General features: G+C 31.5%; 1 protein-coding gene across 2 annotated transcripts in view; it reads left to right on the top strand.

Annotated features, from left to right (window-relative positions):
- Positions 1–21,813, top strand: part of LOC134725485 (choline O-acetyltransferase-like) — an 82,265-nt gene that overhangs the window by 44,852 nt on the left and 15,600 nt on the right. For both annotated transcript variants that reach the window (XM_063589333.1, XM_063589332.1), the window contains 4 exons: positions 2,049–2,211; positions 12,996–13,190; positions 16,428–16,546; positions 21,174–21,227. In XM_063589333.1, the coding sequence (XP_063445403.1) occupies positions 2,098–2,211; positions 12,996–13,190; positions 16,428–16,546; positions 21,174–21,227 (482 nt within the window). In that variant the 5' untranslated portion in view covers positions 2,049–2,097. The remainder of the gene's footprint in view (positions 1–2,048; positions 2,212–12,995; positions 13,191–16,427; positions 16,547–21,173; positions 21,228–21,813) is intronic.

Here is a 21,813-nt window from a genome sequence, read left to right as displayed (position 1 = left end):
GTAAAAACCAGTTCTCGCAGCGAATAGAAAAAGTTAAGAGCTAATTAATTTGACGGTGTAATACCTTAAAGTATTGTTAATCAGCTTGTTACAACACTCCAGAAACACCTACATAAAACCAAGATTCTTTGAACGAAGCAAAACAAATACACCGTAATTATAGCATTTGAAGGATTCGTTCGATGAAAATAAAATAAAAACCGAAAACTTTTGATGAAATCGACAACTTATGAGAGTTTCCAGGTGTAAGTATTGGTTTATCTACCTTGGATGTCAGTTAAAGCGCATATCAATTATTGAGCATATGTTTGCTAATCGTGACAAAAGAAAAAGAAAACGATTATTGGAATAAAAGTTCTCTAATTATAGTATTTGTTCTTAAAAGCGAAACTAACGAGTCACTTAATTGGGCATTTTATTTTCAACCATGATCTATCATAAAGGAATTTATTGCTAAGCATAGACTAAAATAAATTTAATCGTCGAAGCCATCTGTCAATAAAGTAGACGTTTAGAAGAAGATAAATGAAAATGGGTATGGTAAATGTTTAAATATGTTTGCTGAAGAATCCTAATATTTGAGACTGAAACAACTGTGTATATAAGGTTAAACTATTGTCATTTGTTAAAATTATTACGTGATTAATTAGTCTACTGATGTTATATGTTTCTGTAATTGTCTGAAATTTGGTTTATCAAGAATTCTTCAAATAAACAGATTTTGATACATCTTGCAGTCCTTCAACTTTCCTTATAATAGACAAATTGTAAATTGCTCTCAGAACGATGACCTTAAGAAAATTTTATTTTATAAACAACCATTAACCATCTCCGATTATAATACTTAATTATACTTCCACAATCCTAATGACATAGCTTCAAAACTTTAATTTGCGATATTCATATTAAGAAAATAAACCATATTATTAAAGCGTACCTTTACACAAATAAAAAGATGAACATTAAACGTTTACTACTTGTGATACTGTAGATGTATATACAATGAACAAAAGTATTATTATTTTATACATGTATATGTTGTTTAGATGACCGACAATCAGACAGCCAGACATGCAGACATTGATATTTAATGTCAGACTACTGCTGAACTGCTAATAAGAGAATTTATCAAATTTGTTTTTTTGATGGCGCTATAAAAATAAGAAAATGTGGTATGACTGTCAATGAGACAAGTTCTTCACAAGAGACTAAATAAAACAGAAGTTGCTTTTACAATTTTATGTCACAGTACGGCCTTTAACAATCAGTAAAACAATACCACATCGTCCGCATTGTAATGCTCTTTTGATCTGTTTTTGGTATTGGTGGGTAACTGTTTTATTGACGTTTCCTCCACATAATTAACTCGTACAATAAACTTCGAGTTCTAAATAAAAACAAGACGAGGTAAGGTTGATAATGATAACCTAATATTCTCATCATTGGTTGTCAAATCTGAAATATGTGGAACTATAGTTTTACATTTTACTACGGAAGCGTATTAGCACCATCCATTTTTTTCCAAATTTGTTCGTTCATTCTTTGCGTTATAACGCAAACCTTTGCATTATACGGCAAGCATTTTGCGTTTGAACTCAAACATTTTCCGTTATATAATGCAAACATAGGAAGATATATTTAAAAAAAAGTTGTGTACTACTAATACGCTTCCGTATTTAATGTGTACTCTACATAGATAAAACATTAAGTACCAACATTTGATTCTTGACATAACATTATTTGGTACGTCAAGTAAAATAAACAAATAAAGGAGAATATTTGTTCGGAGCTCATAGTATCTCTTGTATAACGTGCGATCAAAAATCAATCGATTGTGCCATATGAATATATCAACGTGCAGGTATATCAATATATATATAAAAAATTAAAATACAAATTTTTAGCACATTTTACTACTATGTTTACTTATATGTTTTGAGTGTACAAAATACAATTGCTGCTAATTGCAAAAAAAAAAGTGTTCGATATACGAACAAGCTTTATTGATGGCGAATAAATAGATCTTGTATTATTTTATTTTACATTAGATGAATTAATGGTACAACAAACAAACCTGAACTGATTGAAAGCATACATATGTTAAGAAGGTATCTTATTTTTGACAACGGGATTATGTCTTCACATGTAAGAGAGTACATTAAACGTGTCGCATCCATTGACCAGGAACAGTATCCAGAATGGAATTTACAGGTAAGTCTTGTCAGCCGATGCATGAGTATCTGCTCATAGCTGTAATTGAAGTGGTGATTCTTCCGCATTTTTGTGTTCGCTTCTGTGGTATTTTTTCGTTTCCATCCTCTGTTGATAGACACATGTATTTTGACCAGTTTATAATTTATGCTGGAATCGATTCCAATGAACATCACATAAGGCAAATTCCTGTCTGTACAAATGGTAAAATTCTTTAATTCAGATTTAGGATGCTAGACTTTTTGTAAGATATGATTGTTGCAATATAATTAAAAAAACAAATGCTCTTCGTGATTGTACATCGCACTGGTTATTCATTACAGCACAGGGAGAAGTTTATCGAAATGGGGTTACTTTGTTGTTATTCGTTTTCTGTTATACCATTGTATCCACAAAGGTTTTTCGGAATAAACTTGTGAAATTGTGAAATTGATAAGTTTATCGAAATGGTAAAACTTTACCCTCAGAATGTATATGACTGGTCTTCCTGAGGAAATGTTAATGATCATGAATGTCATATTTAATACTTTTGGTATTTGGAGAATTAAGTGATGGCAGATCTATGAAAGTTTAAAAAAAAAAGTCAATCTTCCCTCAAAGTAAGCTTCAATTGTGGATACATTTTGATTTTAGTTTTCCCGCGTTTTCATTTGGTGTCTTGTTATTTTCATAATGTCAAAATTTCGTTTTATTTCGGAAATTATTATTTTTCAAATCTACGCCGGGATACTTTACAATGCAATTGCATTTTTAAGAAGGTCGACGCTTAATCTTGTATTGGTATTGTTGTTGTTGTTGTACTGGTATATTCCTCCGTTGCCTTCGGAGCACCCTGTCGTAAACAGGTATATGGTTACCAATCGAAAAGATTGGTGGTGGTGTTCGGAAAAAAAATTCAAATATATCATTAAAAGTTCCTTTGTCTAAACTATTGTCTCACACGATATTAAGTTCACAGATTGTCATTATACTTTATTTGGGTTCACTGCCCTAAGATTGTGCAATTCATAGATCAAATTTCTGCTGATTTCTTCAATGTCTCTGATAGTATCACTTTGTATTTCTATATATCCCATTCTGGTTAACATTGAGCAGTCCAGAATACAGTGCATGAGAAGCTCTTCGTCGTTAAATATTTTTTCTGCTGTGTCGGTGCTGATGTTCCTAGCCAAGAGCTGCTTTAGTAGAGCTAAATGCTTTGAACGTGGTGACTCTAGTACTGTGCATTTAAGGATGAAATGTCCTCAGTGTGTGTTTTACAGAGAAGGCAGGTTTCAGACACTGCATGTTGATTGAATCTTTTTCGATCAGCTTGGAGATTATAGGTACCGGTTAGAAGTCGAGCTTTGATTGTGGCTTTTTAGATATCCCTGATGTTGTTCTGAGTTGTTTTCCATATGTTGTGTGGATGTTTGGTAGCCAGTTCTTGTAGGTTTAGATATTTTAATGATTTTTTCTGTTCAATCACTCTAGTACTCTTCCCAGTAGTTGTTGATTGCTGAGTCGATTTGCTTCTTCCATAGGGTTTTACTTGGTGGATTGTTCATAATTTCAAATGCTGTTGGAAGGCTATATTTCTGTAGGATGATCCTTATATGTGTAAACCAGCTATTATTGGAAACGGTGGTAATTAACATCAACGCAGTATTTAAGGTGTTATGGGTGTCTTTCGCAATCTTAAATTGTAAAAAAAAACCCAGAGAACCGCAATATGCGTTCAAGGTGGAATGAGAGAAAAATTATACTCTCATTCCACCTTAAATCCACTTTTCTAATACGTTAAATGTTATTATAAAAGTCACTATTATAAATAATCTACTTACTTATTACTTGCTATAAATACTACTGAGCAATTCATTGGTACCTTTAATTTAGTTTTGGACACATTATCTATATGTCGTGGTTAAAAGCATAAATGAAACAACTAATTGATGTAAGTAACATGATAATTTTTATAAATTTGGAATACAAAAATCAAGTTGTTCACTGTTTTTACTTTTGCCAGAAAAAAGGTTATCAGATACTGTAAATTCAGAATTTATTGCGATGTTTTTATTATTGCGAAAAATGAGATAATTTTGACTCGCATTTTGAAATATTTTGTATGAATAAAACAGTATTTTCTCAAAAATCATAAAAATTAAAATCGCATTTAAGTCTAAAATGACAAAATCGCAATAATAAATGCAATTTTGATTTACAAAATGTATTTTCATTATATAATTTACTTGAATACCATTTTATATATTAACCATCTTCAGACATTCACGTTTAATAATTACATTACATGTATGTGTTATTTGATTGGCTAACAGCAATCTAGAGTCGTTCTAAACTTACGGGTTGTAAAAAGCGTTGACCGTGTTCTTATTTTAAGAATAAAGCGCCTCCGACCTTCATACAAAATGTATTTCTGTATTATACGCTTTTCAGTACATCTTAATAAATTTACAAAAAGAAGCATTCAAATCTCATATTTACATTGTTTTGCTAGGATCATGAACTCATCAAGAAAATTCATAAAAAAAATCAAATAATTATTTTCTCTAGCTGCAAATGGTTCATCACTCTTTCTTCCTTTTAACGTATTTTGATTTTAATCGTAAATAAATATTTCAAAGCTTAAACTCGATTTTTTTTTGTATTTGAAATAACTTATTAAATTAGTAATTTTAAATATACGCTATAAACCGTCACCTTGCTAGTAGTATCACTGAGATAAAATAGTTCGCTAAAGTTATCGGAACTGAAGTCAGAAAATTGCTTTAAAAAAACTGATAAATAGGGCCCTTAAACGCACACGCACCTGCAAAAGTAAGAATTGGATGCACATTTAGATATGATAATTGTTTTATATCTCTTTTTATAAACTGCACGGAGATATATATGGGGCCTTTGTACATTAAGTAACCGTCATTTAAATTAGCAGCTTGATCTGTTGTTATTTTTTTTTAAAGCTAATATTAAATAAATTGTTGTAAAAACAAAGTTTTAATTTATTTATTTACCGATATTTACTGTAACGATCATTCTAACAATGGCATTATCTTCTTTGTTTGTAAGTCAAAGGTAATACACTGTAAATAAAGGCAACAGTAGTATACCGCTGTTCAAAACTCATAAATCCATGGACAAAAAACAAAATCGGGGTTACAAACCAAAACTGAGCGAAACGCATTAAATATAAGAGGAGAACAACGACACAACACCGAAACGCAACACACACAGAAACGGACCAAGCATCAGACAAAACACCACGAGAATAACAAATATAACATAAAAACAAAATACATGAATTTGGGATAGACAAGTACCGTGCCACGTCTTATCTCAATATCTCAAAAATAAGAGAAAACACAAACGACTAAACGTTAAAATGCAACACACAGAGAAACGAACAATAATATAACAATGACCATCTTCCTGACTTGGTACAGGACACTTTTAAAGGGAAAAAAAGTGGTGGGTTGAACCTGGTTTTATGGCATGCCAAAACTCGCACTTTAATGGCAAAGTTAAATATAACATTGAAATGACAACATTATATTACAGGACTACAACATAATAAATAGGACAACATATTAGACAAAGAAAAACATGATTAATAGATAACAAAAAGCATCAGGTTTAAAATTCAATACGCCAAAAACGCGCCTTGTCCACACAAGACTCACCAGTGACGCCCAGATATAAAAGATAGAAAGTGAAAAAAGTACAAAGTTGTACAGCAAACCTGTCACTAACTTTCAAATTATATATTTATATAGAGTTATTTCCCTTCAACACGGTATTTTTTGCATAAACAGTGACACGTGTGCCTGATTAATATACCAGTGTGGTTTTTGATGAAGAAAAAAATCCATCATTGATAATTTTCAAAGCATTTAGGCAGAACGATCTTTCTTCCATTTTTTAGACTTTATCATCAGGAAAAAAATTGAGATGTTCAGTCCGATATTTTCTTGCAACAATAAAATATCATTCAAACTTTAAAGTGAGAGCAACACAAAACCGAGCAAATATCGTGGTTGATCAAAGCGGCACTGGAAGGGTACGAAATTCCTGATTTACAAGTGACACCTATCCTGTACAACCTCAGTGTTATTTGGGGTTGTCACGTTCATAGAAAAGAGGAAGAGATTGTGGAAACTATAATTGGAACAGATCCATCGTAACTAATTTGTAATCGATGAAGCAAATCATGATGGAATTGTGAAATATTCGAAGGGCTTACCACTTGGAACTCTTGGTTTGTTGACCTAAGTGTATGCAGCAACCTTTTGTCGAGAACTGATAAATGTTACAAAAGTCTAATAACATATACACATGGAAAAAAGTATTGCAACACCTTGATTTTTTTAAACTTGAAAAATCAGCCTTTGTTTTGGATGAAATATAATAAAATATAATATTATTGAAACATACTTTATGATATTATTGGCATTTAAACAAACAAAAAATGTTTGAAAAAAAATGTAGTCGAACTTTACACTGTCAGAAATTTCAAAATTAATCTTCAGATGACTGTGATCATCATGTTTGGTCGTTATTCGCCAAAGAATTAGTACTTTGTGCGCAGCCTCTATTCAAACGGACAACCGCATCTTTACGTCTTCTGATTCCTGCCATAAATCGAATAATTTGTTGCTAAGGTAGCATCAACCATTTCTGATGAAGGGCATTGTTTATTTCATGATGTGTTTGAACTGGGTTGTCATTTCGCGCATCCCCTCCCAATAGTGTACCATATATTCTCGATATAGTGCAAATCCGGGCTACTATCGGGCCAAGGAAGATGAACTGAATTCCATTGGAACAATGGATCTTCCTCCACGATACTAATTTCCAACTTTGGCGGGCTCTGCACTACATTGGATACGGAAAACTGTGTGTCTGTTCGTAAGCAAAGGTCACCGAAATGGTCTTATCGCACGATAACCAGTATAAAATTTAGTAATTTATACTAGTCAACAAAAGAAACGATACACGACTTTGAAATAAAATTTATAAAAAAATATCAAGTATAAAATGAAATGAGATACACTATTTTAAAAAGCTTTCATTTGCAATGTATGCACATATGATAATGAAAATCAAAACCTGTCGAAATGTAACTAAATTCTGTGAAAACGATCATAGGGTGCAATTTATTTTTTACGGAAATTTGCATAAAAAATTGACACACAATTTTCTAAGTACTAAAAAGTCAAATCACAAAAATACTGAACTTAGAGGAAAATCAATTCGTAAAGTCCATAATCACATGGCTAAATCAAATAACAAAACGCTTAAAAAACGAATGGACAAGAACTGCCATATTCCTGACTTGATACAGGCATTTTCAAATGTAGAAAATGGTGGATTAAACCTTGTTCTATAGCGCTAAATGAATTTTCAAATTTTTGTTAAAAAAAAAGTGTTTTTTGAAATCTCAAAAAAATGCAAAAAGAAGTTTTATCTTCGTCTAAAATCAATGCTTTAGATATGGAAACAACACACTGTAAATTTGGAACCTTTCGGATAAGTTTCAAGATTGTAAGCGCTTTTTTTAATTCACTTTACACATAAAGAAACTGTATATTTAAAAAAAAAAAAAAGAATGGATGGCAAAAATTGTCTTTCCCCTTAAAATGAAAGGTTGGCATCATAAGTTGGAACTTCTGTTTTTAGAATTGTCGTTTTATGTAAATTTTGTCAAAACAAAAATTTCGCCATTTGACGTCATGAAAGCAAAAAAAATATTTTTAAACGGATTGAAATTTCCATAGTCATTAAGTATTACTACCTTCAATATTGGACCTATTAAAACGGAAAACTTTAATTTGAAAAAAAGTCGTGTATCGTTTCTTTTGTTGACTAGTATATATCAAAATATGAACTTTGATTGCATACAACATCTAACATTAAAATAATATACACAAAATCCTCTTTTCATATGTCGTTTTATGCAAAACGTGCGGCACAGCTGAATTTGTAATTGCACAACACTTGTTTCGTCAGATTAGCTCATATTAAGAACAATTTTAAAGTTTAGAAATGACAAAATCTGTAAACGGCTAATATTATGGTTGTAAAACAAATAATAACAAATAGTATAAGTTTTCGCCAAACAATGTCTTTAGTGTCTTTAAGAGAGGGTTATATAATGTTATTATCGTATGATTTACGTAATAGCCTGCTTATTATAGAAATTAATTACTTGTGTTTCCTATTTTCAATCTGGAATAGCAATATTTTGAACTAATTGAAATGACTAGAAACTAGCTGCCATTGCATTTCGTGTGCAATAGCCGCAAGTGACATATAGGGTTCATATAGACCCCTGACACCTGCGTCAATTAATTCAAACCAAGTTAATGAAGCTAAAAATTGAAAGGTTCCAAAAGATTATACAACTGAAAGCTTTTTCGAATCAATAATGTGATTCCCACGGGTCATCGCATTGAATTACAGATTTAATATAAAATACTAGTCTATCTAAATAAACAATTTAAGCGTATCATTGGCGGGAAAATAAACAGTTTTTTCACCACAGTAGTCTATTAGGAGTGTCATGCATATTTGACAAGGTCAAAAATTGACGAAGAGAAAGTCTAGATACTTCGCTTATTGCTTTTCAATTTAGAAAATTAATGCTTTGCTTTCAATTAAAGTAAAGCACTAAGTGTATGTCGTTTAATAAATTGCCATCAATTAACTAATCTTGGCACTTTGGCAACTTACTGCAATATCGGTTTTTAAAGAAATATTTGTATTACTGTATAAAACCATAGATAGTTTTTTAATGTCAAGTTCTCAATGATGATTTTTTATGAAATAGAAAGAAAATTTCAAACTATTTCTAGCCTTAGCGTTATCCAACAATGTACATTTGTAACATCTCGAAATAAGTAACGAAGAAAAGTATAAAATATGGTTTGCTACAATAAGAAAAATAAACAATCCTTTTCGTTTTTAAACTTTTAGATCTTTTAGTATTTATATGTTCTACCCCTGCTTAAAGTTAAGTGTAAATAAGTATATTTTTTATCCTACTAAAGAGACATTAATTTAGTGGATACACTGGGATCCTTTTTATTGGTGGAAGACTTTAGAACAGTTAAAATATTTTTTTATATTAGATATCGATGTATACATTTATATATTCTTGGTGGAGGAAAACCATTTCTCCAAATAATCTCCAATTTAGTACAATCCACGTCGACAACTATACTTACTCACGGAAATCGAGATTCCCACATATCAATTGTACCAACAGCGGTTCATGTTTTGAATATTTAACATTGATTTAGAAAGATGTGGTATTATAGGTCAAGGTACGGCCTTGAACACGGAGCATTGGCTCACACCGATCACCAAGCTATAAAGGGCCCAAAGATTACCAGTTTAAAACCTTTCAAACGGGAAAAACAACAATCTAAACTATATATAAAAACGAGAAACACGTATGAACCACATAAACAGACGACAACCACTGAACATCACATTCCTGACTTGGGACACTCAGGTGCAAAAACATACATGTATTAGCTAAAAAAGAAGAACGAATTTGGAGAGAATGCACAGGAAACATTATTAAAAGACGATTTCAGATAAAAAAAAATAAATAAAAATAAACAGCATCAATAATACTAAAAAATGCGAGAACTTTTTTATGAAATTGAAAAACATCATTTCTAAACAAAAACACACTTAGAAGCCAGGACAACACCGAAATCGTTAAAGACTTTGGACTTATATATGTAGGACTCAAATCTATGGCGGGTTCCAAATCTATGGCAGATTCCTAATCTATGGCAAATGTGACGTTACAAACGCCTAACAACTCAAATCTATGGCAGATTTTTTTGTTTTCTACAAATCTATGGCAGATATTTGAATTGCGTCACAATTGAATATCGCCATATTACCGGCTTCGTTGCCACCGCAAACATTGGCGGAACCCATAGATTTGAACACCATTCCAGATAAAGGCATTTCCCTCTATAACAATTGCAAATAGTTTAAAGGAAGATGTGACCTATTATCTGGACGAAATGTGCTGTACCGACCATAGCCCGCGATGAACAACGGCACCGCTTTTTTCATCGATTTTTAGAGAAAGGAGTTGTAGAAAACATTTTTACTGTCTGGCAAAGTTTATAAAGTTAAAGATAAAATAACCGGAAGTCAATTTGATTTAAATCGTTATTAAATAATAAAAAAAAGATGTATTAACGAAGAAATAAATATTATTTGAAAATTGAAACTGTTCTTTTTATTTATCATTTCATGTCACGTCGCCGATCTAAAGCATGTTCTAATCTTGTAAAAGTTTTTGCATAGGCTCATCTTAAACGTTTGTCTGTTAGGGGCCTTTCTAGACTAGTTGGCTTAAGGGCATACGATACAGTTTTGATCCTGTATTTACAAGTTCGTGAAAATTTGCATATAGGCTTTTTTTACCTGATTAAATCAAATATGTAATAAAAAATATACCTTCATGTGCTACTTTTTGAGTTAAATAAGGTCGAAATTTGTATATTTGCTCAAAATTCAGATTTGTGGCCGTATTTTCTTTTTCGAAAGAAAGACATAACTTTTTTGTTGTAAAAGATAAACACATTTTTTTTTTTAAATAATCGGTAATTTCTGTATTTTATAAGTCTCCTAAAAAAATATGCATTTTTTATTCAGAAATAACTCATATTTATCAAATGTTCATGAATTGATGAAAAAACGTCATTTTATGCTGCAAGTTTATCAGGTACCATGTAAAGATTGGAAAATGTTTATTTTTACGGGGCACATCATTTCAATCTTGAAGTCTGTATTAAGGTATATAAATTCATCATTTAGGTTTATTTTTGCCATCACGATTTGGTTGACCATTATGGAATGTTTATTTCACAAATATTTCTAGACATGCTCCCGTTGTCTAACATTTCCAATTGCGCCAGACAAATCATTGGCCTTATAGGTACTGCATTATTTTCCATTTGCACAACATTTGCAATAGATTTTGAAACCGTGACTATAAATCCGTCATAGATTAGAAAATTATAAAATTTGCCATATATAAGGATTGTAAAAAATCTGCCATAGATTTTGGATGCATGACGTCACTTTTGCCATAGATTAGGAATCTGCCATAGGTTTGGAACCCACCATAGATTTAAGTCCTACATATAAATAATACTTTAAAATTGTTGGGGAATTTTCTCAATGAGTTCATCATTTGGATCGAGGCACCCGAATTAGTATATTTATATATGGAACGCATCTATCCCATCGAATTGGAGATAAAGGATACTACAGATACAGTTAAGTCGGCTTCATATCTTGACTTACATCTAGAAATTGACAATGAGGGTCGGTTGAAAACAAAACTTTACGACAAAAGAGATGATTTCAGCTTTCCAATTGTATACTTTCCATTTCTAAGTAGCAACATTCCAGCAGCACCTGCATACGGGGTATATATCTCCCAATTGATACGATATTCCCGTGCTTGCATTTCCTATCATGATTTTCTTGATAGAGGGTTGCTGCTCACAAGGAAGCTATTAAACTAAGAGTTCCAAATGGTGAAGTTGAAATCATCCCTTCGTAAATTTTACGGACGCCATCACGAGTTGGTTGACTGTTATGGAATAACCGTTTCACAAATGATATCGGATATGTTCCTTACGTCGTGACTACAATCCCCTTCCCTTTCATGAATGTGACCTACCGAATTAGACTATTTATCGGATTTGTAATCACATAAGCAACACGACGGGTACTTAATGTGGAACAGGATCTGCTTACCCTTCCGGAGCACCTGAGATCACCCCTAGTTTTTAGTGGGGTTCGTGTTGTTTATTCTTTAGATTTCCATGTTGTGTCATGTGTACTATTGTTTTTCTGTTTGTCTTTTTCATTTTTAGCCATGACGTTGTCAGTTTGTTTTAGATTAACGAGTTTGACTGTCCCTTTGGTATCTTTCGTCCCTCTTTTATAGTTATTTTATTACTTTATCTTCCGTGTTCGATTCGTTATTTGAGAAAGCAATGATATTACCGATCCCTCTGATAGAAAATAAAGAGAGAGTAAGCAGGTATTGCTTCATATTAAACACCCTTTGACTTATTATAAAATTAAGTTTTTAGACACACTTTAATACGCAAAGACAACGACAGTATATGAATTTTCACATTTAACAGGAATATAATAGGGATTTTAAAGATAGGACATGCAAATCTTTCTGATTAATAATAGTAGGACATTTTTTTTTAAGAAAGATATTAAAAAATTTAAATACTAAAGTAAAATGATATTTGGTGCCATAGCAAATGAGATAGCATCATATATCTACAACCAAAACCATATCACGTTGTCGAAATGTGCTCATATTTGATAAACGAGTTTGAAAACAGAGGTTAACAACCATTATGTTGAAAGTCAATAATAAAAAGAATATCATAGTTTATATAAATGAACTGTCTCAACAAGGTTATAGTCATGGTGCTGCGCATACATTTAAATTCTTGCAGTCAATGAAAACTAGTTTAAATGTTACAGTATTTCACATAATAAAGGCTGATTTAGTGCATGTCTACCTTAAACGTTAAGAACAATTACATGTGGAAACATTATATAAGTATATCATTAAAATGGAGATATTACAATAATTGAAGTGTGCACGATCCCGATTTATAAACAAAGCTTGCATACATTTTATATGTAAGTGTTGTACAAAGGTTATACAATTGAAAGTGGAATAAAGGCAATATATAATGGGTACCTTATCTTTATTTTTACAGAAGCCTTTACCAAAACTGCCTGTTCCCGATCTCAGTAGAACATTAGAAAAATATATCGAAATCATACAACCAATTTTAACGCCGTCTCAATATGCTAAAACGAAAGACATCGTACGAGACTTTGGAAAACTTGGAGGAGAAGGAGAATTTTTACAAACGAAACTTAAAGAATATTCTGAAACTAAAGACAACTGGGTAAGTCTCTAATGAATCAACTAAAGATAACTTGGGGTGTGATTAATGGAAAAACCAAAGATAGCTGGGTGAGTTATTAATAAAACAACTAAAAATAAGTAGGTGAGTTATTAATGAAACAACTAAAGATAAGTGGAATAGTAATAAATGAACCAACTAAAGATAACTGGGTGAGTTATTAATGGAACTATAAAATGGAAGAACTAATTAAAAGATAACTGGGTGGGTTATTAATTAAACAACTAAAGAAAACTGGGTGAGTTATTAATTAAACAACTAAAGATAACTGGGTGAGTTATTAATGAAACCACTTATAAATGACTATGTGTGAGATATTAGTGAACCAACTAAAGATAACTTGGTGAGTTATTAATGAAACCACTAAAACTAACTGGGTGAGTTATTAATGAAACAATGAAAGATATAACTTGACGAGTGCAATACTTATTATAATTAAACACAAAATTATTACACGATTTTTGCGTGTCTGATGGTACCGTACGATGTCATACCATTAATCTTCGAAAGTGAATTTATATAAAGTGAATAGGGAAACGTATCTTCTAACCTAAATTCTTTTGTAGCTTTTAGTTTTCCTTTTTGATTATGAAAGCTTCCTCTATCGTGTGTATTTTGATATCTTTTGATACACCCTTATACATTTTTTAAGTATCATGTATTTAAAGTAAAACATGAGGATACTTACATACTTTATATAACTTGAATGTGTTTGAAACGCTTTTCTGGATTTACCCTTTATCAGGAACGTTAAAAGACATATCACAAACTTCTAAGACAAACACAATCGCTTTCCAATTACCCAAGATTTTCAATGTAGATATTGCATTTGTTTTCATTGATCCAGTATAATGAGGCATTCATGCTTGATGTAATTCGTTTGAAGCAGTCCAGCAAAAGTTGTAATCAAAGTCTCATTTGTTTTGAAATTGTTCATTTTCCTAAAGATTACACAATTACTACTCCTCTTTTATAAATCGAGGATCGTTAATGCCTAGTATTATTTCTATTATCCAGTAAATGATTATATGTTTAAGACAAATGCTGGGGTTCTTCATTAGGTCAACGATGATTATATATAATATGTAAATTTAAGTCTGGTGTTTAAGTGCATATACTTAAATCTGAAATAATCGTATGCTAAATCAAGCTACGTCAAGACGAGACAAGGCAATACTTTCTCAATGTATTTTGTCTTTTGACATTTTGTGGTTAAACGCAAGACAGATAACCAGAAAAAAAGTAAAAATATCTTCACAAAACTACAAAAATTTAACAAACAAAATGAATTGCTGACTATGCGGTATATGCTTTGCTCGTTATTGAAGGCCGTACGTATACGGTGACATATAGCTGTTAATTTCTATGTCATTTGGTCTATTGTGCATACCACACCTTCGTTTATATAATTACATAAAATATAGATTATACCATTGCATCGAGTGTAATACGATATGTATCCGCTCGAGACAGTTAAATTTTCAAATTTAAAATGCGAGGCTTTTCCGAGCGTTTTAAATATTTAAAATTTAAATGTCGACAGTGGATAAATATCGTATAACACGAGATTTGGTGGTGGAATCTGTTTCTCTAATGATTTTAAACATTATGCAGGCAATCTTATTCCTTCTTTTCGAATGATCTGCAAAAAGATGTGTTCCTTCTATGTACCGTCATCAGGCATAGTCGCCTTTTTTCATGCCGTTACAATAGGAATTTCAGAGGAAAGCAAGAACATTTGACGTCATAATTGGATTTTAACCAATGAAGTACTGAGATCAAACGAGCCACACGTTGATTTAATATTGTTTATATATTGGGTGCAGAAAGGGATAAATTGACAAAGAATGAGAGAAAACAATATCATGCATAAATTTGATAAATTAGAGCGAACCTTTGTATTAATTAAACAACTCAGCCTATGCTGAATTGACAAGAATTGGCTTTTAGTTTTGACACCATAACTAAACGTACGGAGTTTTTTTTATAATATCATACATAAAAAGCCCAAGTAGTAATTGTTATAAATATTGTCTGTATGAAATAGACTAAATATTTGTAACCTGTCACACGAACTCTAATACAAATTACGGGAAATGTAACAGTTAATTTAGTTAATGCGAATCTCAAGATTTCATCTACATTCCTATCGATCTTAACGTCTTAAAGCAAAAAAATATGAAAGATATATTCATATCTAGCTTGTAGATTTTACAGTTCCATGAACAAGCTCGCGTGTTCATTTTTATCTCTTGACATTAATGCTTTGGTATCAATCGATCATAGCAAAAATTGTAGGAAAATTATATGTTAAGGAAACAACTTATATAAAATGAAGGAAGCTGAATGAGAGTTAAAGGAAACATCTAAACAATACAACTTTTGGCGTCTTTGTGCTACGCTACTCAATCTAAACATTTACTTGGAGTGCATATTTGATATTGGAAACTTTCGTTTAATTTTCTCTATAAACACGATTCATCCGATGTTTTAATAAGAAAATTCTCGTGCTCTATTGTAATTTATTTTTCCTAATTACCGATATATTTTTGTAATATGACATTTACTGATGTTTATCGGTTTACAGTTGTTTGATATTGGAAAATAAGTGAAAATGTAAATTTTATAATTGTATTATAAATAGGATATTGACAAGAAATTAAAACAATTTCAGACAATAATTGTCTACTCTTTTAAACTTAAAGCAACAGTCAGCATTATCATTCTACTAATTCAAGCTTGATAATTGAAAAAGACAAAAGCAAGGCAGCAAATTGTTTCCAATGTATTAGTATTACAACGTTTAGTGTATTATGCTTGCGTTTTTGGTTACTTTTTACACGCATTAAAGAAACATCTATCATATGGTTAACGACACATTACCGGCAATTTACAAATATTATATAAATGGCTTTTATTCACAATAAAATCTGTGTTTTTGTGTACTCTGAAAATCAATTGAATAAATCTAAGAAGAAAAGATGAATGTGGAAGGCAAAATAATGAATACTCATAATTTTTGAAAAATTCAATCAACAATTTTTATACACTCGCATCTTTTTTCCAGCAGAACTCGACCGGGTTTATTAGCGTTTATGTAGTTTGGTGAAGTGACTAGTAATTTAGTTTTCATCGTACCGTATGTTAAATAACATGCATAGTCGATATACATGTATATTTGGTGTAATGTGTGACTCTTCTTTTTACTTTATAAATCAGGCCTACAATTGGTGGCTAGACGACATGTACATGAAGGTACGATTACCATTGCCTATCAGCTCTAATCCAGGGATGGTGTTTCCTAAACAGCATTTTGTAGACAGAGCTCAACAGCTAAGGTAAAAACAGCTGAATTATATGCACAAATAATTGATTTCCTTCTTTACGTCATGTATATAACAAAAACCTGACGTAAAATTGAAGGTTCTATGACACGACATATTTAGTGTCAGCAGCTCTTGGTAGATTAAGGACTCTTAAAGAACCTATCCAAAGTCAGGAGCCTGTGATGGAGTGTTTGTCGTTTGTTGCTGTATAATATATTTGTTTTACAATAGTAATTTTTATTTGTAATAATACTATTTTTTTCTAAATATACATGTGTAATCTTACAACGTACGTATCACGTATTTTCTTTTAAGCCTTATAGCTACAAAGGTTTTTCTTCTTCATGGAACTCATTTAATCACGAGACCATGACATAAATAAAGGCAACAGTAGTATACATGTACTGTTGTTCGAAAGGCATAAATCGATTGAGAGAAAATAAATCAGGTTTACAAACTAAAACAGAGGGCCAACTTTAAGAGGAAAACAACGAAACAACAGAAACACTGAAGTGCAACAAAAAACAAAAGACAATGAAACACAGAAACGAACTATAATATAACAAATGACATTTTCCTGACTTGGTACAGAACATTTTAAGAAAAAAATGGGGGGTTGATCCTGTTTTTGTAGCTAGCCAAACCTCGCACTTTATGGCAATGTTAAATATAACATTTAAATTACAACATTACATGACAGGACTACAGTAAAAATAAAGAGCATTTATAACAGAAAAAATACATAAATGAACAAAATAATAGTACATTTCGACATGTTTATAGTTATCGAAGGTACTAGGCTTATAATTTAAAACGTCCGACTCGCGTTTCGTCTACACTCTTCTCCTCAAAGAGCAACGAAGTGCCTAAGCTCAATTTACCCAAGGTGGTACATATGTTGAATCATCATTTCCTTTTGCAGTTTAAAATCTTTAAATTTACAGACAAACTGCACACATATTAAAGTCATGCATCTGGTCTTGTTGAATTGTTTAAGGATTTTATTTTCATATAAACTAATATAGAATAAAGTATATTTTAATGAATTAAATGTGTTGTAAACATGAATTATTGTCCACAAAAGGAAATGGCCTCTTACATTTTCAAAACAACATTAAAGCTTATAATCCTGGTACCTTTGATAACTACATTTAATTACAGACTTTGTAATCTAGGAATTTTTCAGGAAAATTTACATAACTTGTGTAATGAACTCTATTCAGTTTCAAAACATATTCTAGAATCTTCGCAGAGTGATTTAATGTACCTTAAACATATGCAACTGCTTTATCGAATTGTTTGAGATTTATGATTAAACAACAAACAAAAATTCAAATGACAGCAAATAACGACAACTTCTGATTTACAGGCTTCGGACTTGGAATAGGCACACACATAATTTGATTGGGTTAAATATGTATATTAGGGCTCAATTTAACCTTGGACAGTGGTATAACAACACAACATAAGAACCAACTGTAAAAGGCCTGTTTGACTCATCAGATCAACACGAACATACAACTCGACATTCAGATAGACAAACATACATATCTCAGAGTACCTGATGATACTGCACTGAAAGCTAGTTCAAATCCATTATCATTTTACTAAAAAAACATGATATCATAGAATAAATTGTAATTAAATTTAAAAGAAGATGGGATACGATTGCCAATAGGACAACTCTTAACAAGAGACCATATGGCACAGAAAAACAGCAGTAAGTCACCTTACGGCCTTCATTGTCAATTTCCAAGAGCTGGTACTAGCCATTTGTGTTAAATCTTTGACACTTTGATATTCTGCAAACTCATTCTCTGTGTGTATCATCTATTAGGTAGATATTCAAAGTCTTTGTATAAATTTATATCAACATATGTCTAAGTGGTCAATCTCCATCATATAAATAAAACATTTAGTACATCTATGTCATTTGAGATTTTGATAAATTTTCAAATATATATGTCCTTCTTATCTGCCTACGTAAATGGTTTTCTTTCTTGTTGGTAATTTTATATTTGAATATCACAAGTTATCTGTAAGCATTTTAACGAGAGAAACTCATTTTACAACACTTGCCATTCATTAAAATATCCTTTACTCTATATCAGTTTAAAGGAAATGGTCTCTCTCGGTCTTCAAAACAACATTAAAGCTTTGATGACGTCACATACACAAAGACTTTATGATGGATATGAATCATTGTTGAGTTTTTTTAAATGTTAAAACGATGATTGATGAGTTTATTGGTCTTTAGGGGGATATATTTATTACAGAAATCAAAGTTACCATGTAACCTATCTATTGTATACAGCCCAGATAAATGGCCATTGTTATACTGATGATGTTAATCACAAACATTGTTCATTTTACACCATGGCCCCCAAGAGACAGAGTCTGATTTGATCTGGTATCTAACGAAGTGTATAACACCAGTAATCAGCTTCAATCACAGACGTTTAGTGATAATAGCATCATATCTATTCAACGCGTTCATTAGCCTGATATAGCGCGCCAGCATTATACCTCATTTGGGAATACTTTTAGTTATCACGATTGGGTTCATTCTAATACGCCAAACAATACCGGTCATTTCCATCTTTAAAACGCGTGAAAGGATTTCTGTGCGGAATCGAAACGAACGACGGTTTATTCTACTTTTTAATATGGTTGCACATATTTATTAAAACTCCCCAAGGGATTTAGTATGCTCATCATTTGAAGCGTTATAATGAATTTTAGTTGAGCTACGAGGATTACGGTAACAAGGTTCAGAACATTCATTTCCATCTGATGTAATTCTATCTTCAGAAAGGAAAAAAGATACTTTTCCGTTTATTTAAAAAAAAAATGTTTCTCCTGGAGTAGAAGTAATGTATTATGAGAATACGAGACGTATAACAATGTTATGTGCACAATTTATTACGCTTCTTAATGACACGCAAATTGTCCCTTAATCGACGTCTGGCAACAAATTGTATATCAATATACAGCGAGATTTTCAAAAGAGTGTCTATCTAGTTTAACGAAATATTCGAAAAAATATATATCATTAAATTGAACTATAAACTGCGAAACACAGTTTAATTTCGGAACCAATGGAGTAAAATCTCATTAGGGCGAAAATAAACTACTTGTAAGCGTCAATTGGGTCTTAAAGAAATGAGTTTAATTGAACTGTTAGGAAATTTATGGTAAAAAGACGGAAGATTTAAAAACTATCAAAGCCATTTCAAATTGATTTGTAAAATGTAAATTACAAAAAAGTGACAGTTAATGACTATTTGATGTTTCCGTTTAATGTTTTATGGAACAGTTTGCTTTATTTTAATAAGTTAAAAATAATACACTTTTGATATTTGATTTTTGTTTATTACAGACAAACGGAAATCGAAATATCTTCTTTTCCTCGTAAACAAAAGAATTGCATTAAATTAGTTCTAAGTTCTGATGCTTAACAAAGACAGATAATGCACATTCAATTTCATTTAATCAATTACCTTTATATAATACTGCACATAATAAGTCTGACAAAGAAGAGTACACGTCAGCATATTCCCACCCTTCAAGTCTCGTGCAATATAAATGCATACGACCGCACATACTAAGTCTTATAAAGAAGAGTGCACCTCAGCTTATTCCAACTTCAAGACACAATCATACAAATGCATACGGATACCAAATTCTAAGTGCTTACTCCTTCGTTGGTGACCCTGGGGAAGAAATCACCCATAGCAGTGACATCGACCGGATGCTGTAAATAAAAATGTTAAAATTGATAATGTTATACGCTAGACACATGTTTTGTCTACAAAAAAAATCATCAGTCCCCTAAAAAAATTACCTCGCAAAAGTATAACTATAACTTTAATTAATAACTTAGTAAAACCATAATGGAATTTCTCAAAATATAATAATGCTATTAGATTTTTGACTCCACACATATTTTTGTTGCCTTGCCTGTTTGGGATTGGAATGAATGAAATCTTTAAAACAATATGTTTAAATCTGTTCGGGATATTCAGACCAATACTTGCAAACTGGGTTGTCTCCAACTCACAGGGCATCACAATCTCGACAAATTATGCTGACGCAAAAATAACAATTTATTGTTACTAGTATTATTACTATACGAGCGCATCATTTCAACTACTAGCAGACCACGAAACATAACAATTCCAAAAAAAATGACGTCACAATAAAAAAGTGATTGTTGCTAGACGTCGAAAGTTTATTCGGAGGCGATCTATGTCATTTGGAGACAAAATTCAGCTAAATACCAAAAGTGTAAATACGTTAGACCATAAGGGCCCTTTTTGCCGTATCGTCTTATATGTTTTCCATTTAGGAGAAATTAAACCATTTGTTATACAAGTAATTTTTTTATGTCGATATGACATACATAAAATTATATAATTCAAGTTAATATGAAGAATTTTACTCGGCATCTTATTTTATGTGCTGTTGGCGTTCCACTCCTGTTGTGTCTTAAGTGTTAACAGGAATGGTTAGGATAGTACCTTTTTTGTTTCCTATGTAGTTTAAAAATACCTTATTCGGATTTCCATGACTTTTGCTCTTGGAATGAATTGAATTTTCTATTCTTTGAAATATTTACAGCAATAATGTTTTCTTTTAGGTATGCTTCAAGGTTGATATCTGGCATCTTGGATTACAAAACCATCATTGATGCGTAAGTTATCGTAAATTTTAAGTCTACATGTATCAAAACATCTAAATTATTAAGAAAAAAGTATGTTGAAAATTTCCCATTTACTTTGGGGATAACATTGCAGTTAGGTTCTTGGCATGCCGGATCAGAAACAGATCTGGTTTTCTTCTTAAGCTACACATATCAAATGTTTTTTTTTACTTTATCTTATACTTCAAAATCCAGCATGCATTTGAAAGTAATTGAAAAATAGTTGTATACTTAACTGGGGACTAGTTTTATCGTATGCATATTTTAAACATGTCAGCAAATTATCCAAAATTTAAATATCAACTAACTGAGAATATGTGACGGCGCTTTGTCATTTTTGTATTACCACGGTTTTCACTGAATTTCTTCATTTTACACCCTTTTATAATATTCCCACGACTGAAAAGTATTTTATGTAATATGATACCTCTATCCTTACATATTGTTATTTTATCATTACTGCGACCTAGTTTCTCGTGTTTTCCTTGAAACGTTCTATGGTACTGTTATTTCAGTAATTTGCACAGATTTCAGTATAGTCAGACATAAAGGATGTTCTAAGTTTTCAAGCTGACCT

The sequence above is a fragment of the Mytilus trossulus genome, chromosome 7 (genome assembly GCF_036588685.1).
Source record: "Mytilus trossulus isolate FHL-02 chromosome 7, PNRI_Mtr1.1.1.hap1, whole genome shotgun sequence".
In the NCBI taxonomy this organism is placed as follows: Eukaryota; Metazoa; Mollusca; class Bivalvia; order Mytilida; family Mytilidae; genus Mytilus; species Mytilus trossulus.
This window is presented reverse-complemented; position numbering and strand designations above follow the sequence as displayed.